The 21,120-nt window shown below is 48.6% G+C and overlaps 1 protein-coding gene across 1 annotated transcript in view; it reads right to left on the bottom strand.

Moving 5' to 3' along the window:
• TG (thyroglobulin) overlaps positions 1–21,120 on the bottom strand; it is a 285,189-nt gene that overhangs the window by 166,195 nt on the left and 97,874 nt on the right. Inside the window, 1 exon segment of the mRNA NM_001048104.1 lies at positions 9,371–9,535. Within this exon segment, the coding sequence (NP_001041569.1) occupies positions 9,371–9,535 (165 nt within the window).

Here is a 21,120-nt window from a genome sequence, read left to right as displayed (position 1 = left end):
CCAGTACTGTGTCAATTGTCCATGTCATGGATGCCCTCTGAGAATCTCACCACATAGGCAAGCAGGGATCATATTTGGGAGGGTGGGAATACTGTGAACTGTCTTCTGTGGCCCTAGACATTTGATATTCACTCTATGATGGGCAGCTGCCATTATTTGATTCATTATTAGTATTATTCAGTGTTCCTTTCTGCTGAGCTACATCCCCCTGGAATCATCCAGATGAGACTGGCTTTGCACACCATTCCTTGATGGTCAAATTTGCCTCTCTTGGGGCATCTGGGTGGCTCAGCGATTGAGTGTCTGCCTTCGGCTCAGAGCGTGATCCCAGGGTCCTGGGATCCAGTCCCGCATCAGGCTCCCCACAGGGAGCCTGCTTCTCTCTCTGCCTATGTCTCTGCCTCTCTCTGTGTTTCTTTCATGAATAAATAAATAAAATCTTAAAATAAATTTCTAGTATACAGTTCTTTGAAACTTTACCCAATGTGAAAATTCAAGTATCCATTGCCACAAGCAGGATACGGAACTGTTTCATCCCTCCACAGAAACTCTGTGGGAGCCTGCTTCTCCCTCTGCCTATGTCTCTGCTTCTCTCTCTGTATCTCTCATGAATAAATAAAATCTGAAAAAAAAAAGCCTTCCTCTCTTGCCTCTGCTCAGCCCTAAGATCCTGCCTGTCCCCCTGAGCTATGAAAGGCTGAGGAAAGAGTTCAGAAGACACAGGTTCTGGAGGCAAACATTCCGCTAATGGCAGGAAACGCCTGGCACCCAACCTGAGACCTCAAGAAGTGATGACATGTTGCTCATTATCATCAAGAACCATATATTATTATAGTCAATTGTTATTAAGAGTCATTGCCACTTGCCCAACACTATGATGAGCACCTTCCAGATATTGCTTTACTTCAACCTCACAGATAAGTATTCTTGTCCCTAAATACCAGGTGAAGATCAAAATCCAGAGAAGTCAATGCCAGAATTCAAATCCCACCTGCTTGGCTCTATACCCCATGTTCTCAATCACAATTCTGTCCATCCAAAATGGCAAACATCTGCAGATGTGCTTCTGTTTAGAGAGGTGTTCAAGGAGGTTTAAAGAGGTTTAAAGAGTGAACGATTTGGAAAACTCAGCTATTAAAGTCATGAGCCCCTGCCCCTCCCAAGATGGCCATGCTCTATGCTAGGGGTGGGGGTGGGAGCCAACAATGTTGAGTTGTGCTTCCATTTGGTTTTGCTTCTAAAATGGGAATACAGAATAATTCTAGAACGTCTCACACTGCCCAATATTGTGATTACACATTTCCCTAAAAGACCTACTCATAATTCTCTCATCACCCACTTCAGAGGGTGGATGTCACTTATAAAAATGAGGGGAAATTAAAACCTATGATATCTGGGAGATCTAGACTTGGATCTCTGACAGTTTGAAACTCAGTCTACACACTCCTGAGGAGCCCATCGTATACTCCTCCAACACCAACACCGAGCAGGGCCATCTGCTCAATCTGCTCTGCTCTGCCATCTTTCTTGACCACATTTTCTTGTGACAAAGGGCAGGCGAGGGGACTTTGGGCCTTGTCTCAAAAGTAATTAGAGAATTTGTTTCTTAAATCTTTTTACACCCAAATTTATGTGGTATACTGACTATGCCACACTATGTGGGATGGATAAATGGATAGATGATAGATAGATAGATAGATAGATAGATAGATAGATAGATAGAGATACTTTTGGTAACATAGGTGTAAGTAAAATAAAGTAAAATTTTCAAAATAGTTTAAGCTTTGCATTAGTATTCTTATTTATCCTGTAAAAGGAGGAAAAAATGACATCTTATCTCTACAGTGCTTTATTGCTCTCAAATAGAAGACTAAAATGAAGGACCACTTTACAAAGTAGTTTACCATGAGATACTACTGAGCATTTTGATCATGGGCCCTCAATGAGCCTTCATCCACATCCCCATCGCTATCCCTTCCCAAGAGCAACAATCCCTCAAGGATTTCTCCACCACTCAGTAGTCCTCATTCCTGACTTGGGTGAGTGGGTGAGCCTCTCACACATTGTCTAGAACATCTTGAGGTGGTGTGTCCTGATTTTCATGGAGTAGCAAGGAAACTTAGAGATGCTCTCCATCACCCAGAGAAGAACAGGGGCTCCACACAGGTGCACACAGGTCTAAGGCTGTGTTTGGGTCCAGAATGCACTAAACTGTGGTGGGGATGGAATTTCCTTACCCACTTTTTGTCCACCTTGAGGCAACAGAACCCTGTGGCTTCTAGCCTGGAAAAGGTGAGTCTTCACCTTATCCTTGGCGTTTGCTCATTTTGACACCATTCAATCCAATGGGATTCAGTTCACTTCTGCACTCGAAAAGTTGAGCATCTGGTAGATTCAGAAAGTCACCAACCGATATCTACAGACTGATGTGCAAATGTTTTAAATCGCCACAGAGAAAGTTGTAAGGCCTTGGGAGGCAACTGCCAGGTTTCCACAGGCATGCACAGAGGACATGGGAGTGGAAGGGATGGCACTGTCCTCTCTCTTGTCTTCCCCATTTCCCACCCCATTTCCACATCCACACTCAGCTCCTCCTACTTCCGGAGTTGGTCAAGGGCACTCACTCCTCTCAGAGCCATCCTCCTCCCTGGCATCAACCTCCACATCCAACCAACCTGTTTCCCAAACTGGTCTCAAATATACCCTGTCCGTGGGACCCTCCCTCTTGGCTTATCACAGTCTTTCATTGGTTCCCTAGACTCCTTCCCACCCCCCAGCCACACAGCACCAGGGTATCCTTTCCGAAAGGCAATTCTACCCTCAGTCTTGTGATAGCTACCACACATTTCAGAATTCACTTCTCTGGGACCTCAATCTTGGCAGCATGAGCGACCATGTGTCATCTCCAAGGGGCTTGTCTTTGCAGGCTTCCAGGCTTCTGCATCACTGCCCAGATATCCCCTCTCTGCCTCGAACTCTCACCCTCTTCCAACTGGTTAGCCTCTACTCATTCTTTAAAAATCAGAGTCAGCATCATCTCCTACTAGAAAGCCCCACGAACCCTCTGGCTGGGTTACATGCTCTTCCTCTGGATTTGTAGAGCACTCAACAAACACCTGAATCTTTAATCTCACACTAGACTGTCACTGTCCATTGACTGTACTAGAGCTTTCCAAGGTTGGGAACAGGCTTTGTTCCTCTCTATATCACCCACACCTGACATCATCCCTGCTGCAGAACTGCTGTTCATACATTAATAAACTCGAGGGATGAATGAGGAAAACAATGTAATCAATGATACTCAGAGCCCACCAAGCAAACACAGAGCATTATCTTCCCAAGCACAGGAAGGCTGGCCTTTCCTAATGCAGACTTCCAGCCCTTCACTCCATTCCCCAAAACTTTCCAGGCTCAATTTTGTTGATTGAGACGGGGCGCATAGAACTGGAGCAAACGTGATTCCTCCTCTTCCCTGTGAAGCAATATTTTAGGGGAAAACAGTTTTGACTGTCCAGATATTTGTTCCATTCCTTCCGTGACAGTTGAGTTAGAATATCCCTGTGACACAAACAGGCCTCCACACTCTGACTCATCACCTCTCTCTCCATAATCAAGGCAACAGGGACATATACACATTTAGAAGTTTTGGGGTTTGGCATGGAGCCTTGATTCGGAGGGTTGGTGGGTGTTGTGTGGTCTTGATTTACTTCGGAACACTTCCGTAGAGAGGTCATGTGCTGTGTCTGGGGTGGTTAGTTTGCGTCTGCTGCCTAGGAGTGGACAGCATCCCAAACTAGAAAGCCCGGGTTTCAGAGTCCACCTCATATTCCTTTCCCTTCCTAAATAAACTGCATTCCTAAATCCTTGTCTCAGGCTCTGCTTAGTGCAAAACACATGACAACTATTGTAAATAACTATAACAGGGTCATCCTATTTGTAGCTGCCCAATGGATGGTTTGCTCAAAATGCATCTGGTGATGGTGGGCATCCCAGAGACATGGGAAATTTCTCCACCTAGCCCTCAGCACCCTGAGACAATGGCCCTCACTGATACAAAACAGACTCCTATGCTGGCGACAGATGCCAGCTATCAGCCTGAGCCTCACCACTGCCCAAAGCATGAAGCCTTTGGGATCCATAATAAACCCAACAGTGTTCTTCCAAGGCCTGTTTTTCCTGTCAAATGTTAAGTCCCTATGGGCATTAAGGGACATTTAATCTGCCTATTTTGCATTCATTTGCACTTCAAGACATTGTCAGAAAGAAGGCATAAGCAGTTCCAGAGCCTTCTAAGCCTTTTCCCTTAGAAATGAGAAGATGGATCCAGCCAGCACCAAATAGTTGAAACACCCAGAGATGCCCATTGGCAATTTGGGAGACACAGATTTTGGGTGGATTCCTCTCTTGGGAGAAGTGTCTAAACAGAAATCCGATGACGGGAAAGAGAAACCTCACAACCATGAAAAGCACTGGGCCTTCCAATTGGATAAAAGGGCCTCCAGGTAATTTGTAGGGTTGGTTGGTTTTGGTTGTATTTGTTTGTTGTGAACTGATATTTGGTTGGCTTAAAAAATGAGGAGAAATGTACTGAAAGGGCGTTCTGAGTTCCATGAACCTTGGTCAGTCCACTCAGGCAGACAAATGAAACACTACCTTTGAGTTCCTGGTGCACAGAGACCACTCCGCCCACCTGGACCCCAGTGTGGGCCCAGCACCCACATCCAGCAGGCTCTCAGGACGAGTGATGGATGCAAGAGCCCAAAAATCCCTCCTCTATAGCTATTCCTGCTCACCTCCACAGCCACACCTGACCTTCCCACTTTCCCTGGGGCTTTCTGTCCTCTTCTCCCCACAGCCCTTTAAAATCCTTGAAATCCTTGAAGTAGAATATGTGGTCTCTGACATGAACTACCCCATGTCTGGAGTAGAGCAAGGGAGGGGTGTCCACTACTGGACTCCTTAACTTGTTAGGACAACACAAGCAGGTAGTACCATGGGGTGGTGTGGGAGACAGCTTCCACCGATGGCTCTGGCCTCTGACACCTAAGGTCTAAGATCCCAGCTATGGCCTTCATGCAAAGGCAGCTCCTCTAGGTAGGACATGCCACAGCTTGGAACTGTGCTCTCGTGGGTAAAACTGTGAGGTAACCAGCTGCCTCGCTCAAGTACCAAAGGACCAGGGTGCTGAGGGGGGTGAAAGTGCTTTGTACAATGCAACATGGGTACTGATGTGCTTCCTGTTTGAATTTAGTGTACTCTGTTGGGCTGCAATATCCTACAAATGGCAAGCGAGTCACTTACACTTTATACATAAATCCTAATTCTCCATTAGCCAGGCCACCTGTTAGACCAGACTCTCAGAGGACCGGTGAGCTGGTCAATGAAAGCAGATACCCAGACTGGAAGTCCTACAAGGTGCCTCTGTGGGATGTGCCATCAAGGAGGCAGGGACTTGAAGTTCAGAAACGGTGCCTTAAACTACAGCCGTAGAGCACGTTAGCGCTTCATTCTCTAATACACAAAAAAGTGGAAACTACATCTGAAACTAATGATGTACTAAATGTTGGGTAATCAAATTTAAATTAAAAAAAAAGTGAGCCCCCATTTTATAGATGGAGACCCTGAGGCTCAGAGAGGTTAAGTGCTTTGAGCAAGGCCACAGAGCTAGCAGAGAAAAGCAGAATCTGTCTCCAGGATTTTCAATGCAGGCTATTGCTCCATAATCTCTACTATCTACTGAGAGTGCCCACCTTGTTCCGGGCACCACTCCTAGTGCTTCACCACGCATTCCTCCTTCAATCCTTCTAACCTCCCAAGGAGCCAAAGTCATCATTATCTGCATTTCATGACCAGGAAGGCCAAGGCCCAGAAAGGTCACATAAGGAGTAAGCATTTAAAATGGAATTTGAATCCCAGGGTCTGATTCCAGAATCTGCATTTTCATGAGCATCTAACCAATGGCTAAATGGGAAGGCAGAGGCTGGGACAGAGTTCATTGCTATTGTCCCCAGATCCTTCCTTTGTGCTTCAATCAGCTCTGTGGCCTCCCCTGCAGCTGCCTGAATCCACGGAATCCTCATTTTCTCCCGCTATCAATATCTGTTGTTAGAAAAGGGACTCTATCAGCTACTCACATTTTTTTTTAATTTTTTTCAAATTTATTTATGATAGTCACAGAGAGAGAGAGAGAGAGAGAGAGGCAGAGACACAGGCAGAGGGAGAAGCAGGCTCCATGCACTGGGAGCCCGACGTGGGATTCGATCCCGGGTCTCCAGGATCGCGCCCTGGGCCAAAGGCAGGCGCCAAACCACTGCGCCACCCAGGGATCCCAGCTACTCACATTTTAGTAAGAATTTAAACCATGTTTCTTTCCCAGGGACTCATTATACTTGAGGAGTGACCTATAACTGTGGCACGGAGCTTTTGTGCTCTATTGTTCTCAATTGGAAAGGGTGTCCTGGTCAGTCTGCATCTAAGGCAACTCCCAGTTTGGAACATCATGGATATACCTCAGAGTGCCTAAAATCCCCATCAAGGGGTGCGCTTCTTGTGGAGCCTGGTGGCTCAGTCAGTTAAGCATCTGCCTTCAGCTCAGGTCATGATCCCAGTGACCTGCGATCAAGCCCCACACTAGGCTTCCTGCTTGGTAGGGAGTCTTCTTCCCCCCTGCTCCTACCCTCTTATCATACATGCACTCTCTCTCGCACGTACACATGCTCTATCTCACATAAATAAACAAAATATTTTAAAAAACAAAGCAAAAGGTACCCTTCTTAAAGCTTTGCCCAGGGATCCCTGGGTGGCGCAGCGGTTTGGCGCCTGCCTTTGGCCCAGGGCGCGATCCTGGAGACCCCGGATCGAATCCCACATCAGGCTCCCGGTGCATGGAGCCTGCTTCTCCCTCTGCCTATGTCTCTGCCTCTCTCTCTCTCTCTCTGTGACTATCATAAATAAATAAAAATTTAAAAAAAAAAAAAATAAAATAAAGCTTTGCCCAATACCCTAAAATATACACATACCCACAGGGCATTGAAAGAAACCAAAAACTTCAAAAGTCATTTGGTAATCACTCCTTCTCAGGGAGGCCAGACAAGGACACATTCTTTATTTCTTGGGCACCTACCAAGCACATGCTCCATGTTAAGCAATTTACTCTGGATTTATTGCCCATGAATATATCACACATCTTTCTGCAAACGCTTGTTTGCTCACCCTGGGCTACCTCTCAGAATAATGGATACCATATGTTTACTATCCATCATATAAATAAGCAATTTGATTTTATTTACCCCCAAAAAAACTAAGCCTCATGGAATCCCACCTAATTAGGCAATATATATATATATTTTTTTGTCCAGGCTTTGGTAAATATTCATTCCACAGATATTATGTATATTCTCTATGCCAGGTTTCATGCTGGATGGTGTAAAGCTAGAAATTCTAAATATACGGTCTAGTTCTTAAAAATAACAAAAGACAATGACAAATTTTTAAAAACGATAATAATATTACCTAACAGTAATTCTATGTGTCAGACCCCCTACGAAGTTCGTCTCAGACCTATTATCTGTAAGTGCCAATATCAAGAAGCAGGTAAGAACGTCAGCTTTGGAATCATACTATCTGGTTTCCAGTCCCAGGCTTTCTACTTAGAAGCTCTGAGCCCTTGAGAAGACTTTATCCATGTACCTCAGTGTCTTCAGCTGTAAAATGGGGAGAATTAATAACAGTGCCTCCCTCCAAGGAAGCATTGTGGCCAGGCGGGTTGGGGGGGGCAGTATGTGAGTTAGCAGCGGCCGGGGGGCCTCAGGGTAGTGGGTGGCTCATAGCCGGTGTGGTGGGGAACACAGCTATGATACTTTCCACTATCTCCTCCCACCTCACCACAGTCCTGGGAGACAGGTCCTCCCACTAAGCCATTTTGTAGACAAGCAATTAGGCCTGAAGATATTTCCTGACCTGCTCCAGATCACACTAATGGTGTCCAAAATGGGGATTCAACACCACAGGTAAACTACCAGCTGGCAGGTAAGAGCAGCAGGCAGGCAAAGGCACGCTCTCAGGGCAGTGCCCTCCACACCGCCCAACAGAGGAATTTTCAGGAATTCCTGTGAAGTTTTTCACTGGAGGAAGCACTGAACTCTGCAGGGTAGTCAGGGAGGGCCCCTTGGAGGTGACATTGAGCTCTCTGCCATTACAAACCTGAGAGTTGCCTTACACTGAGAAGCAGGCCCTGCAAACTTCTAGTGGCTTCCAGCTCTTGAAGGACCAACGTCTCCGAGAGATGGAAGCCTTCAAGGGCTCTTTGAACTTCCCTTAGTCCTCTTCTGTGTCCTGTCAGGCTGCCACCTGCAATGCTTTCACCCCTCCCAAAGCAGAGGGTGGGTTGGAGCCACATGCTGGCAGAAAAACAGAGAGGAGGTGAGACGGAGCCGGGCTTCGGCCAGCCTCACAGAGGAACCGGGAGTCAGGGATCTCCTGGGCCCTGTTCTCACCATAAACTCTGACGTTTCAGGTTGGAAGGTGGAAGAAAACTTCCAGGTCACCTAGCTGATGCTTCTCAAACTTCCCAAACTCAGCAGACACAGCACTACCCAGACAGCTGGCTAGGACAGATTCCTGGGGCCACCTTGGGTGTCTGGGGTGGAACCCGAGAATCTGTATTTCTAATGAGCTTCCGATGATGCTGAACCCGCCGGTCCTGACCACACTAAGTCGTGCTGGTGTGGTCGGTCCCCAGCTCAGGACTCTACCCCCGTGGAGCCCTGATGCAAGGGCAGGGCTGGAAGAGGCAGAGAGGAGATGTGACGGGCCACAGTGGGGCCTCAGGCACTGACGCCCATCCCTATAAAACGAGGGGGTAGGCAGATGATCTCGGGGTGACTTCTAGATCGAATGCACATAAGTTTGTGGGAAATGTTGGAAGAGCTTCTGAAAGGAGGAGGAGGAGGATGGAGTAAGCTGAATAGTTATTTGCATCAACGGACCCTACGTGGTGGGGCTCACAGCCTCTTGCACCCCTATAATTAGGACGGGCAATGCAGCTGGTATCATCAGCAACAGCCTACCTGCCCGGCTGCGAGCTCCCTCCAGCCTTGGGAGAGCTGCTGAGAAGCTCTGGTTGGGTTTTATGTAGCACCTTTGATACCATTATTTTTTTCAGAAGTATAACCTTCTCAGGGTACAAAGGGGGTTCACAGGAGAAGACCCCACTGGTGAGGAAAATTCATTGTTTTTTTGCATTTAAATTCAATTAGCCAACATACAGTACATCATTAGTTTCAGATGTAATTTTCAAGAACCCTTCGGTTGCATAGAACACCCAGGGCTCACCATTTTGAAAGAAGTTAGGCGGCAGGCAGAGACTTACCCCTGAACTCCTGGCCTCCCAGACGCAACGTCGCCTGGCGGCTCCCCCGGTCATATGTCACACCAGGACAGGTGGCATTAGCCTGGGCTTCAGTGGGGTCCCTCCAGTCTTTGACATGGCAAAGTAGGACATCGGGGGAGCTCAGCAACCCACAGATGATGGGCCCTGCAGAGTCACGAGAGGGAAGAGAAGGTGATGTGATGAAGAACAAGTAGGGCCCTTCTAGGGACCCACGTGGGTGCCCCGAGGGGCTTGGAGGGTGGGAACAGGTAACAACCCCTCGGGAGCACACAGGGACAGAGCCTGGAACTCAGGAGCTTGGTTTTCAGTTGGGTTCCTCTTGCCTGATAGCCCTGCACGTGTCATAGTGGCCAATTTGCAAAGGGAAGGCCACCCCCTTGCCTGCCCTGTTGAACCTCCTGCATTAAAGCTCTTCTTGATGGGTCACCAGCCATGACATCTTCAACAGCACCTGGGGTCTTAGTGTCAGAATCCTCTGGCCTCACTCTCTATCCACTACCCCACAGAGGGATCTTTTTGAGGCTTCTAGCAAATAAACAGCAGCTTCTCTCTCTCTCTCTCTCTCTCTCTCTCTCTCTCTCCCCTTTCTCATGCACACATGTACATGCACACCAACTTTGAAGGGGCTCAGAAAGGAGTACTCAGATTCCAAGTAAGGCTCTGTGAAAAACCACAAGCTCCGCAGCAATGGCCCAAGCTTCCCTATTAAGAAGTGAGCTCCTTGTCTCTGGATGCATTCAAGCAGAGGCTGTGGGACCACCTGCCCCCCCACCCCTCGCCAGGCCTGGGATGTGCAGAGAGAAATCTATAACTAGGGGAGGCACTAGACTATTTGTCTTGAATACATATCCTAAGTTTGGATACATGTCCCAACTGTTAAAAAGCTGCCTTGAAGTTATAACTTTGCTTGGTGTCAGGAAGACCCGTCCTGAGCTTACGGCACCCGGCTGTGGTTTCAGGGAGGGAAGGCAGGTAACTCAGATGCTTCAGGGTCTGTAACGTGCCAGTCACTATGGTAAGTGCTTGAAGTATGTTAATCCCCTTGCAGATATTATTATTTCTGTTTTACTAGTGGAGAAACGGATTCTCAGATAAGTTAATTACCCAAATTTACTGAGATCTAGAAATTAGGTCATTTATATAAGGTCGATAAATAATCCCATTACGTAGTATTGTAGATTCCCCAGAATCTGAACACCACTAAGTAGTATTTTTACTCAGATTTTCCATTTTGATAAATAATCTCATTCGGTAGTATAGTTGCTCAGATTCTCCAGAAAAAAATAGGAAATCTGCCACCCATAACCCCTTCCCTTCTTTATCCTAATTTGTGCCCACGCCCAGAGAGAGTTTCTTTTTTTTTTTTTTTTAAGATTTTATTTATTCATGAGAGACACAGATGGAGAGAGAGGCAGAGACACAAGCAGAGGGAGAAGCAGGCTCCATGCAGGGAGCCCGACGTGGGACTCGATCCCGGGACCCCAGGATCACTCCCTGGGTTGAAAGCAGCATAAACCACTGCGCCACAAGGGCTCCCCCATAGAGAGAGTTTCAAACTCATCTCTCACCAAAATTTCCCCAAAGTAGATGACTCAGATGTCTGGCTTATAAATCTGACATTTTGTCCTTCTCCCTCCCACTGGCCACTTTTAACCTCCAGGTGATAAAATATATATATATTAGCAGCAGCAGCAGCAGCAGCATCTCTGTAAAAAGTGACCTTACAGATCCTCTGATTGCTGGTTCTCAAACCAGCAGCTTGGACTGATTCGATCAACAACACGGGGAGGGCTTTAAAAATGCTCGCTCCTCGGCACCGACCATGGAGCTTCTGACTCAGTGGGTCATAGGGATAGAGGGTGGTGACATGCGGGAGTTGGCCTTTATCAACAGCACCACAGTCCTGGTGCACACAGCTGGATTCCAGATTCCCCGACCTGGTGAGACCACTTCGTTTCATAATAAGGAAGCAGAAAAGGAGAAAGGCTTTCCTAGCTGAGATGGGAGGAGTGGCCAGCAGGCAGCGAGGGCCTGGTGGGGGGGGGGGGGCTACCCCCTGCCCCCTACCCGGCTGAGCCTCAGCACCAGAGTAGCAGGGGCACCCGCTGAGAGCCCAGGGGAAGCCTGCCAGCCTCGGTCACACTCCCAGGGGCCGAGGGGCCACCCAAGTCCCTCTGAACCTCACGAAAATGTAGGTCCAGGAGCCTCCAGAAGTGTCCTTAATAATCAGTAGAGACAAAGCCACTTAGGAGTTGAAGGTTGGTGAAGGCAGAGCAGGGAGGGGAAGGGAGGGGGGAATCTGCCAGAAAGTTAAATGACTTTCCAGACCCTGGTAAAAGGACCGAGCAGGAGTCTGTTCCTGGTCATTGGCGGATCCGGCCAAAGCTTGCTGATTCCAAGCCCCGGCTCTGCCCACCAGACAAGCCTGGGAAAAAACATCTGCCTGGTGTTTTAGGTGCGTCTCCAAGAGACCTCCAGTTTGTGAGGTGGTCGGTCAGCGCAACATAATTCACGGGTCGCAGGTTACACTTGGAGGGAAATGCCAGCGAGCTGCTAGCCAGGCACGTCATGGAAAGAAAAGGGATTTCGTGGGCTCCCCGTGTTCCATGGAACAAAATAATTCTTCCATATATGATTTTAAGGAAAATGAAATCAACCTTCCAGCTTGAAAAACCATATGGTTTGGTGAGTAATAGAGCACTTGGGGGGATTGTGGTGGCCTCACAAAAGGCATCCTGGATCCGAACCACCGCATTTCACACACGTATGTGTGTTTACATGGATGTGCATGGGTACGTGTGTGTATATCTCTATATATACGTATTTTTTCACCTATCTAAACACTAGCATCGATGCACAACATATAATCACAAGGCGCGAAATCTAAAAGGAATTTTAGGATTCAGCTCAGTCCTGGAGGGCACGTGATGTGATGAGCACGGGGTGTTATATGCAACTGATAAATTATTGAGCTCTACATCTGAAACTAATGATGTACTCTAAGTTGGCTAAATGAATTTAAATAAATAAAGAAAAAAGAAAAAAGCAAGAGATGCTGGGGTGGCTCAGCCATTGAGCGCCTGCCTTCAGCTCAGGTTGTGATCCTGGAGTCCCAGGATCAAGTCCCACATGGGGCTCCTTGCAAGGAGCCTGCCTCTCCCCCTGCCTTGTGTCTCTGCCTCTCTCTCTCTTTCTGTCTCTCTCTCTCTCTCTCTCTGTGTCTCTCTTGAATAAATAAATAAAATATTTAAATAAATAAATAAAATAAATACACAGGAATTAACTCAGTCCAGTTCAGACTCCTGCCCCACCCCTCCAACAAACACACTCTCTTGCAGCCCCACCCCCCTTTCAGTAAACACCTTGTTTGTGCTCTGAGCAGCATTCAAATCTATTGACAAACTTCCTTCCTCTTTCCACGATGGACCTCCCTCGCCTCCTCGGCTCCTTCCAGCTGCCTGGCCGCTCGTTCGCTAGTTTTCCGTCTTCTTCGAAAGTCCTCCCCGTTATGTAGGTGCTCACCAGGGATCGCCTGCTTCCCCCTACCTTCTCACCCTGAACCCTCTTCCCAGGAAATCCCACCCAGACCCGCAGCCCTGATACCACCTGAACACCAGGAATTCATGCATTTCTATCTCCCGCCCGGACCCCGCCTCTGAGCTCTAGACCTTGGTACCCAAAAGCTTAATCCACATCTTGTGAATGTCTTAAAGGCACTGCACGCTTAGCACACCGTAAATGGGCCCATGACTGTCCCAAATCCTCCTCTCCCATCACCAAATTTGACATCTGGTATCTTCCGTTATTTGCCACACAGGCAAGCTGTCCAACCAGGTGAACAAGTGGATCACCAAGAATGGTCTTGGACACCTCCTCCTTCTCCGCTCCTCATATCTATGGAGTCCTGTGGGTTTTGTCGGCTAAGGATACCTTGAATCTGACCCTTCATCTCCATTTCTACCACTGTCACCCTGCCCACGCTACCCACCCCCTCACCTGGACTGTGGGCGTAGCTCCTAACTGAACCCCACATCTACTCCAACTCCCTACCCGTTACCTTCTGCACACTCAAGCCACAGCTTCAAAATCCAAATCTGATCGTGGCATTCCCTCACTTAAAACTTTCAATAGCTTCCCACGATGCTTTGAATGAAAACCACCTTTGTGCGACATGCAGGGCTGCAGAAGCTCAGTGGTCACCTCATGCCCGCACCTCCCCACGCCGTCCCCACATTGTGAATCCTGGCTTCAGTGACCCTGCTCTTTCCTTTGTAAGACCATGAGTCCTGGTACCAGAAGGCCCTGGTCCTCACTGTCCCAGGCATTACCTCCTTGGAGCTGGGCAAGGATGAAGCCGTCACAGCATGAATCACGGTCACAGGCCAGCAGACAGAAGAGATGAGCCCCAGTCAGATCAGCTCCTGAGGCTGGGAATATGACGGGCCGGTACAGTCCAGAGAGCGTGTTTTGGAAACCTGTTTGCTCGAAGCTCTTCTGACTTGTGGTGGTGAATTCTTGGCCTGGAGGAAAAGGCAGAAAAAAATGTTTTTAAAGATCCAAAAACCTTGCAGAGTTGACCGCAGTTTACTGGTCATATGATAGTGGACCCTCTGGTTGGACGAAGGGTAGTGTGAAGTCCAAGATGAGACCCTCGCTGCACCATGAAACTTCTGGATCGCCCATGCATGAAGAGTATGGAGCTCACCAGGCCCATGGCCCCAAACCTGCAGACCTAGATAGATGCTCATCACACCTTTGAAGCACTGAAGGGGGTGTGTGAAGAGGTGACACGTACGAATATTTTTATTATTACCAGCAAACATTTCTTGTGCTCTACCTGTATACACAGACATGGTGACTCATGCTCTGCCTATATGACCTCATTTCGTTTTCACTGCCCTGTGAGTTAGGTCCAGCCTACTCTGCTACCAATGTTTGTTCCTGTGGTTCAAACTCATGGTGGGGGACCCCGCTGGGTGGCTCAGCGGTTGAGTGTCTGCCTTCAGCTCAGGTCGTGACCCCGGGGTCCTGGGATGGAGTCTCGCATTGGGATCCCTGCAGGGAGCCTGCTTCTCCCTCTGCCTGTGTCTCTGCCTCTCTCTCTGTGTCTCTCATGAATAAATAAATAAAATCTTGAAAAAGAACTCGTGGTGGGCAGGAAGCTTTGCTGCTGTAACGCTGAGGCCACGCCGGTCCATCTACAGTTTTTCCAGCATGTCACTGTCTTGTGGCATCAACAACAGGTGACTGCAGCATGCACCAACAGCGGAGCGCGGGCAAGCCACAGGAAGCACGGGGCCGTACACAATGCCCTTCGGCCCACGCTCTTCCCCCTGCCCCAGACTGGCCACCTTCTTTGTCTTCAAGGTGGCACTTGTGATTTTCCCCTGCCCAATTCAGCAGACCCCACCCTTCCTGCCTCCCTCCCACATCAAGCTGTGTGACTCTTGTGCATTTACTGTAGCATCTCTTTGTGCTGGATTCAATCTATTTAAAAATTCTGCTAGCATTTTAAACAGGGTTGTGATCACGTCTGCCAGTCCTCTGGTTAAAAATGGCGAGGCTTGGGTTTCGCCTGTCCCTAACTCTACTTTTCCCATAAGCCCTGTTATTTTTAGAGCATCATTTTGCAAAGAGGAGATTTTTGCAGGGAGATATATATAGAGAGAGATAAATCTATAGCCAAACGTCTATCCTATTATTACGTCCATATCTCATGTAAGGAAAGAGAGTGAACACAGCTGATGGGGGGCAGAAAGGAATGAGGAATCTGTGCTCTTTGCCACCCTGAGTCTGACCCCTCCACCCAGCTGTTCACCAGGGATTAACCCACACTTTCTCCTAGAAATTGTGGAGAGGCTTAAAATGTAGAACCCAAGAATACAAGCTGCAGAATGAGAGAGGCTTGAGTGCAAATCCCTGAAGCATTCCAGAGCCTCAACTTCTCCATCTGTTCAATGGGGGCAATAGTGTGTAGGCCTCGTAGACACTGAGTAGATGAAAAGATAGTCCATACACTGAGAGGCTGAGCAATGAGCCTGGCACTTAGTGATGCTCAGCAGATACTGTACAGTCTCCAGAAAGCCACATCTTACCCTAGCAGGGGTTCCCACCACCCCCTCTGCCCGACTGCCCTGTCATGAACTCTGCCTGCACAGCCCCAGCCCATCCTTCACCAAATCCAGCTTAATATCAAGGGTCTATCTCCCTGATTGATTTTTTACAGTTAGAATTCATTTCTCTCTCCCTAGATAGCAAGGCTCTATCATCTTTCACCCTGTCCTTAAGCTACTCAGGACAGTGTCTGCTTCCCCCACCAGCCTGAGAGTCCCCAGAGCCACTCGCCACCAGCCAACACTGTAGTAGTCGCCAGGCATATGTGACCATTTCAATATCTGTTTCAGCTCACTGACGTTCGTGTTGCAGCAAGTGCTGGGTACCTGGGTGGCCGCTGGGTATCATTTTGGACAGCAAAGGTTTATAGAACGTTCCCATCACCGCAGAAAGTTCCACGGGACAGCCCTGGATTGTAGGGCTCTCTCCCTCAGCAGCTCCTGGCAGCCTCCACATCACCCGGCACGGGGAATCTCATGCCCTGAGGTCTTTGCATGGCAGGAGCCTCCTATTCCTTTGGTCTCAGTTCCAACATCCCCTCCTCTGAAGCTCCTTCCCTGACCAACTGGCAGCAATGAATGTTCACCTTTCTTTCCCTCTTTAAATTGTGATAAAAATATATACAACACAAGATTTACCATTTTGACCCCATTAAGTGGATAGTCCAATGGCATTTAACCCATTTGTGTTGTGGTGTAACCATCACTACCATCCATCTCTAGAACTTTTGCTTCATCCTAAAATAAAGCTCTGCACACCTGTCGAACCCCAGCTGTCCATCCCCGCCTAGCCCCCCACCCTCATAACCACTGTTTCACTTCCCATCGCCATGAATCTGACTGTTCCAGGAAGCCTACGTCCGTCTTCATCCCACTGTCCTGTTTCATTTCATCAAAGCACTTTGAACCGTCCAAAATGATCTTATTGCTGCATCGACGGCTGTATCAGTCAGCGATTATGTTTTGTTCCACAGCTACGTCCACAGGGTATACCACACCACAGGACCTCAGTCAACATCTATGGGAAGTGCCAACGCCGAGCAGATCTGCACAGCGGGTAATGGGGCAGGTCTGGGGGATAACTCAGAGCTCGGGGAGGTTGTGCCCTGACGTCCCTGGTTCCACCTTGATGGAGTGGCAAGATGCCTCCACTTTCTAGTCCTCATCTGTGAAACGAGGGGGTTGGGCTAGCCCAACTGGAAGGAGCCTTTGAGCACTGTCTTCCTTCAAGTCTGAAAAATCACGGGGCTGCTGCTCCATGCTCCAGGCCACAGATTTTAAGTGGGTGTCAACAGGATGGTACCAGAAGATGGATCAAGGGCCCTGTGTTCCAGGTCACTAAAGGTCAGGTGCATGAATGGATGCATTTGCCTACCTATACCAGATGCCACTGATGTGGGATATACTCAAAAAATATTCTCAAAAACTGTATATATTCCTCCTCACCTGTGACTTTTGTCCCTACTTCATGGCATAAAAACTAAAGAAGTGGTTCCTGAGCAGAGATAGTGCTCGTAGGCGAGGAGGCAGGAGTCTGAACGTCCCTTCGCTGTTTGCTATCTTAGGATGCAGAATGACTGTGTCTGTGTATTTTCTGCTTGGGGAAAAAAAAAGCAAAACAAAACAAAACAAAAAAGCAAAAAACAGGTCTGCCTTGATTTAGTTTGGCAGCAAGGAAGCTTCTCAATTTCCCTTGCAATCTTCCCTCAAGTATAAACTTTCAGGAGATGAGGACAAATAAGAACAAACATGAGAAAAAACTAGAGTTGTGTTTGTTTTTTTGTTTTTTTTTTAATGTGGAAAAAAAGGCCAAGGATTAGTTTTAAAGAACATTTTGGGGACAGGTTGTTTGATTTTGGTTTTCCTTTTTTAGGAAAAAAAAAATCTCTATGCTCTGTTATCTTCTTTTTTTAACAGATTAAAAAAAATAATGATAATTGGAATAAACACTGGGGCAGGAATTCTCGTCATGCTGACCCCAGATGAGAGAAATCCCAGCTCTGCTGGACTCCACTCTCCCATGGGAGCCCTCCCCTGAGACAGGATGGAGGGATTTGGGGACTTGAAGGTGCAGAGACAAAGAGCCACAGGCATTTGTCCCTGCCGTGGGCTGCGGACCGATCCCAAGGTCAGCCGAGGCTCAGTGCCCGGGCCGTGGCACTGTCTCCGCGAGCTGCCAGCTGTCCAGTAGCTGCTGGGATCCAGGCCGCCCAAGCTAGGGACCTGGGAGGCCACATGCCTGCCACCACCCTCCATGCCAACCCCTAGGTCTCAAGTCCGGCCTCCTGGGCTGCCTTCTGGTCCGCAGTCTTACCCCAGGTCACCAGGAGACATGTCAGCAAGGATGAAAAGGATCTCAGAAATCTCCTGCACCTGCTATTTACCCGATGCTGTGCACTGTTCTAAAAGCACAGACCTCCTCACTCCAGACCTCCCAATCTCCTTGGTTCACTTGCGACTCCTATTTTACTAGCGAGGACAGGGAAGCCCAGCGAACGTCAAGGGCCTTGACCAGATTGGGGTTGGCCCAGGCCGGCCGGCTCCAGCACCTCACCCTGAACCGGAGGAAGGAGGGCCAGGAGAGCAGAGCAGAGGAGAGTCCCCGTTCATGGGGAACCTAGCCGAGGCCCAGGGCTCACCCTCTGCAGGGCTGGCCCCTCTCTTGGCCCTGATGGAGAGACGGCAGGAGGCCAGCCGGAGGGCAGAGGAGGGTGGGCTTCCTGTCTCCGCTCTGTGAAGCCATGCAGGGGAATTCAGGCACACTTAGGTTCAAACCCACCTCCCCCATTTATCAACAGCATGACCTTGCAAAAGTCTTCTAATCTCTCTGAGCCTCAGTTTCCTTATCTGTAAAACAGGGGCGAAGATCGGGATCATAGGATCTTGCCTTCCCCTGAGGATTTCTGTGAGGGTAGATGAAGGATGTTTGGGGGAATGAGCTGTAAATTGTGAGATAAGATAAACATCCTTGTTACTCAATGTGTGGGCCTGGGGCAGCAGCTTTAGCATCCCCGAGAGGTTATTAGAAAGGCAGCATCTGGCCCCAGCCCCGATGTAGGACTCAGCACCAGCATTTTTCAAGCCCCCCCCCCGCCAGATAATATGCATGCACAGTGCAGCTGCATGGAGGCTGTGAGCAGGGCTGGTGAGGGGCGAAGTGCCTGGAGGTTTGCACCCTTATGAGAAGGTCTGATGACCCCCAGAGAGGCTGGAGAGCAAAGGGAGGGGAGTGCGAAGCTCCAGGAAGCAGCCCCAAACACTGGTCAGGTAGGTTAAGCCACTGCGGCCCCCAAGCATCCAGCTCGACCAACCTACCTTTCTTCAGATACACAGCCGGAGAGTCTTGAGCCCCACTCCTCACTGTCATTTGGCACCTGAGGCTTCCGAAGCTGGTGGCCTCTGAGTTCCCCAACGTGTCCTGATGCTGGAGGTGGAAAGAGGCTCATTACTATTACCTCACGATGGTCATTTCAATTCAACAGACATTTATCAAACTGTGATCGTGGCTGAGGCCACTGGGCAAGATTCCTGGCCGTGACTTTCTCCCAGTTTTGGAGCACACAGACATGTAAGCAGTGAATTCCAGCCCAGAGTGTCGGCTGCAAAGAACACATCAGATTCAAGAGGAGGGTAACTGGGATCCTGGTGGCGCAGCGGTTTGGCGCCTGCCTTTGCCCTGGGGCACGATCCTGGAGACCCGGGATCGAATCCCACGTCGGGCTCCGGGTGCATGGAGCCTGCTTCTCCCTCTGCCTGTGTCTCTGCCTCTCTCTCTCTCTCTGTGTGACTGTCATAAATAAAAAAAAAAAAAAAAAGATTTAAAAAAAAAAAAGAGGAGGTAACTGTAGAAGAGGGAATGGTGTGATTTCTATGGAGAAGGGAGAGCAAGAACCATTCTCCCAGGAAAAGTGAATCTGGGTGGGGTACTGACGTATGGGTAAGAGTTCGCCCATGGAAATTTAAAAGGGGGGATTTTAGCAAAGGCAAAAGCAGAAGTGAAGCCAAGGAATTGTGTGGGCGTTTTGAGGACTAAGCCTGTGGTTCTTGGAGACCAGTCCAGTCCTGAGAGGTAGAGTGAGGGGGAGGACAGAGATGCCGGAGGGACAGTTTCCTGGAAGTCCTGACAGGTGCAGCCTGTATCAGGTTGAGGATCAAGGGAAGCTTCGTGGGCAGCCCCGGTGGCTCAGTGCTTTAGCACCGCTTTCAGCCCAGGGCATGACCCTGGAGACTCAGGATCGAGTCCACGTCAGGCTCCCTGCAGGGAGCCTGCTTCTCCCTCTGCCTATGCCTGTGCCTCTCTCTCTCTCTCTCCCTCTCTCTCTCTGTGTCTCTCATGATTCAATAAAATAAAAATCTTTAAAAAAAAAAAAAAAAAGGAAGATTCCTAAGCCAGGAAATGAGGCCAGACCTCCAAAGGCCTTGCCTTCCTCACTAATCTCCGATCTCTCTCTCTGACTCTTTCCAGCACTCGCATGGTAGCAGGATAAGTCTGTTCTTATCCATTTGTGTTTTGTTCCCTGTGTTTCGCCCTCCCCTCAAGGTCGCCCAACCAGCAATCTTCAAAGGGTAGGGGCTAAAAGCAAAGCTATCTGAAGGCAACTGCTCTTTCTTTTTTTAGAAGACCTGAGCTCAGTGCAGGGATGATGGCGCCTGGGAGGGGAGAAGGAAGGGCCTCTGGAGGGGAGAGTCCTGCACTTCTGCATCCTTTTTTTTTTTTTCAAAAGACATCAAACATGTGGGGTTGGGAGGGTGGTGGCAGAGGGAAAGAGAATCTTTTTTGTTTTTAAAGATTTTATTTTTATTTATTCACACAGACAGACACAGGCAGAGACACAGGCCGAGGGAGAAGCAGGCTCCCTGTGGGGAACCCGATGCGGGACTCAATCCCAGGACCCCGGGATCACGACCTGAGCTGAAGGCAGACACTCAACCTCTAAGCCACCCAGGTGTCCCAGTGTTTAACTTTCTACATCTTTAAAATGAACCTTGTTCTTTTTAACAGCAGCATACCAATCCATTGTATGGATGTATATAGATTATTTCACATTTTCTTAAAAGATTTTATCTGTTTAGAGAAAGAGAGAGAGAGCATGAGAGAGAGGAGGGGCAGAGAGGAAGAGAGAGAGAGAGAGAGAGAGAGAGAGAGAATCTCAAGCAAACTCCCTGCTGGGCACAGGGCCCAACATGGGGCTCGAACTCATGACTTGAGGTCATGACCTTAGCTGAAATCAAGAGTCAGATGCTCAACTAACTGAGCCACCCAGGCTCCCCTTTATTTCAGATTTTTAAAGGACATGTAGCTGTGTTAGCTGTGTTTTGCAATATCACCAATACTGGTGGATTGCGTACCCATTGCACTTGCACCTGTGCAGAGGTGTGAGTGTGTGTTCACTGGCGACATCCCAGAAAGATCATGGAAGGTGGGCCTCTGAATTTTAGGACCTGAGCTAGGGTCTGCAGGAGCTAGACAAGAGGTGGGATGGGGTGTGTCTTGGACTGAATCCCAACCACGTGCAGCTTCCTGACCTCAGACTCCTCATCTGTAACATCAAGGCTTGATTTCACAGGCTTCTGGTGAGGGTTCGAGAAGCTAACAGAAGACGCACAGTAGTCAAG

This window comes from Canis lupus, chromosome 13 (genome assembly GCF_011100685.1).
Source record: "Canis lupus familiaris isolate Mischka breed German Shepherd chromosome 13, alternate assembly UU_Cfam_GSD_1.0, whole genome shotgun sequence".
Taxonomy (NCBI): domain Eukaryota; kingdom Metazoa; phylum Chordata; class Mammalia; order Carnivora; family Canidae; genus Canis; species Canis lupus.
The sequence above is the reverse complement of the archived record's forward strand: the minus strand, read 5'-3'. Positions and strand labels throughout refer to the sequence as shown.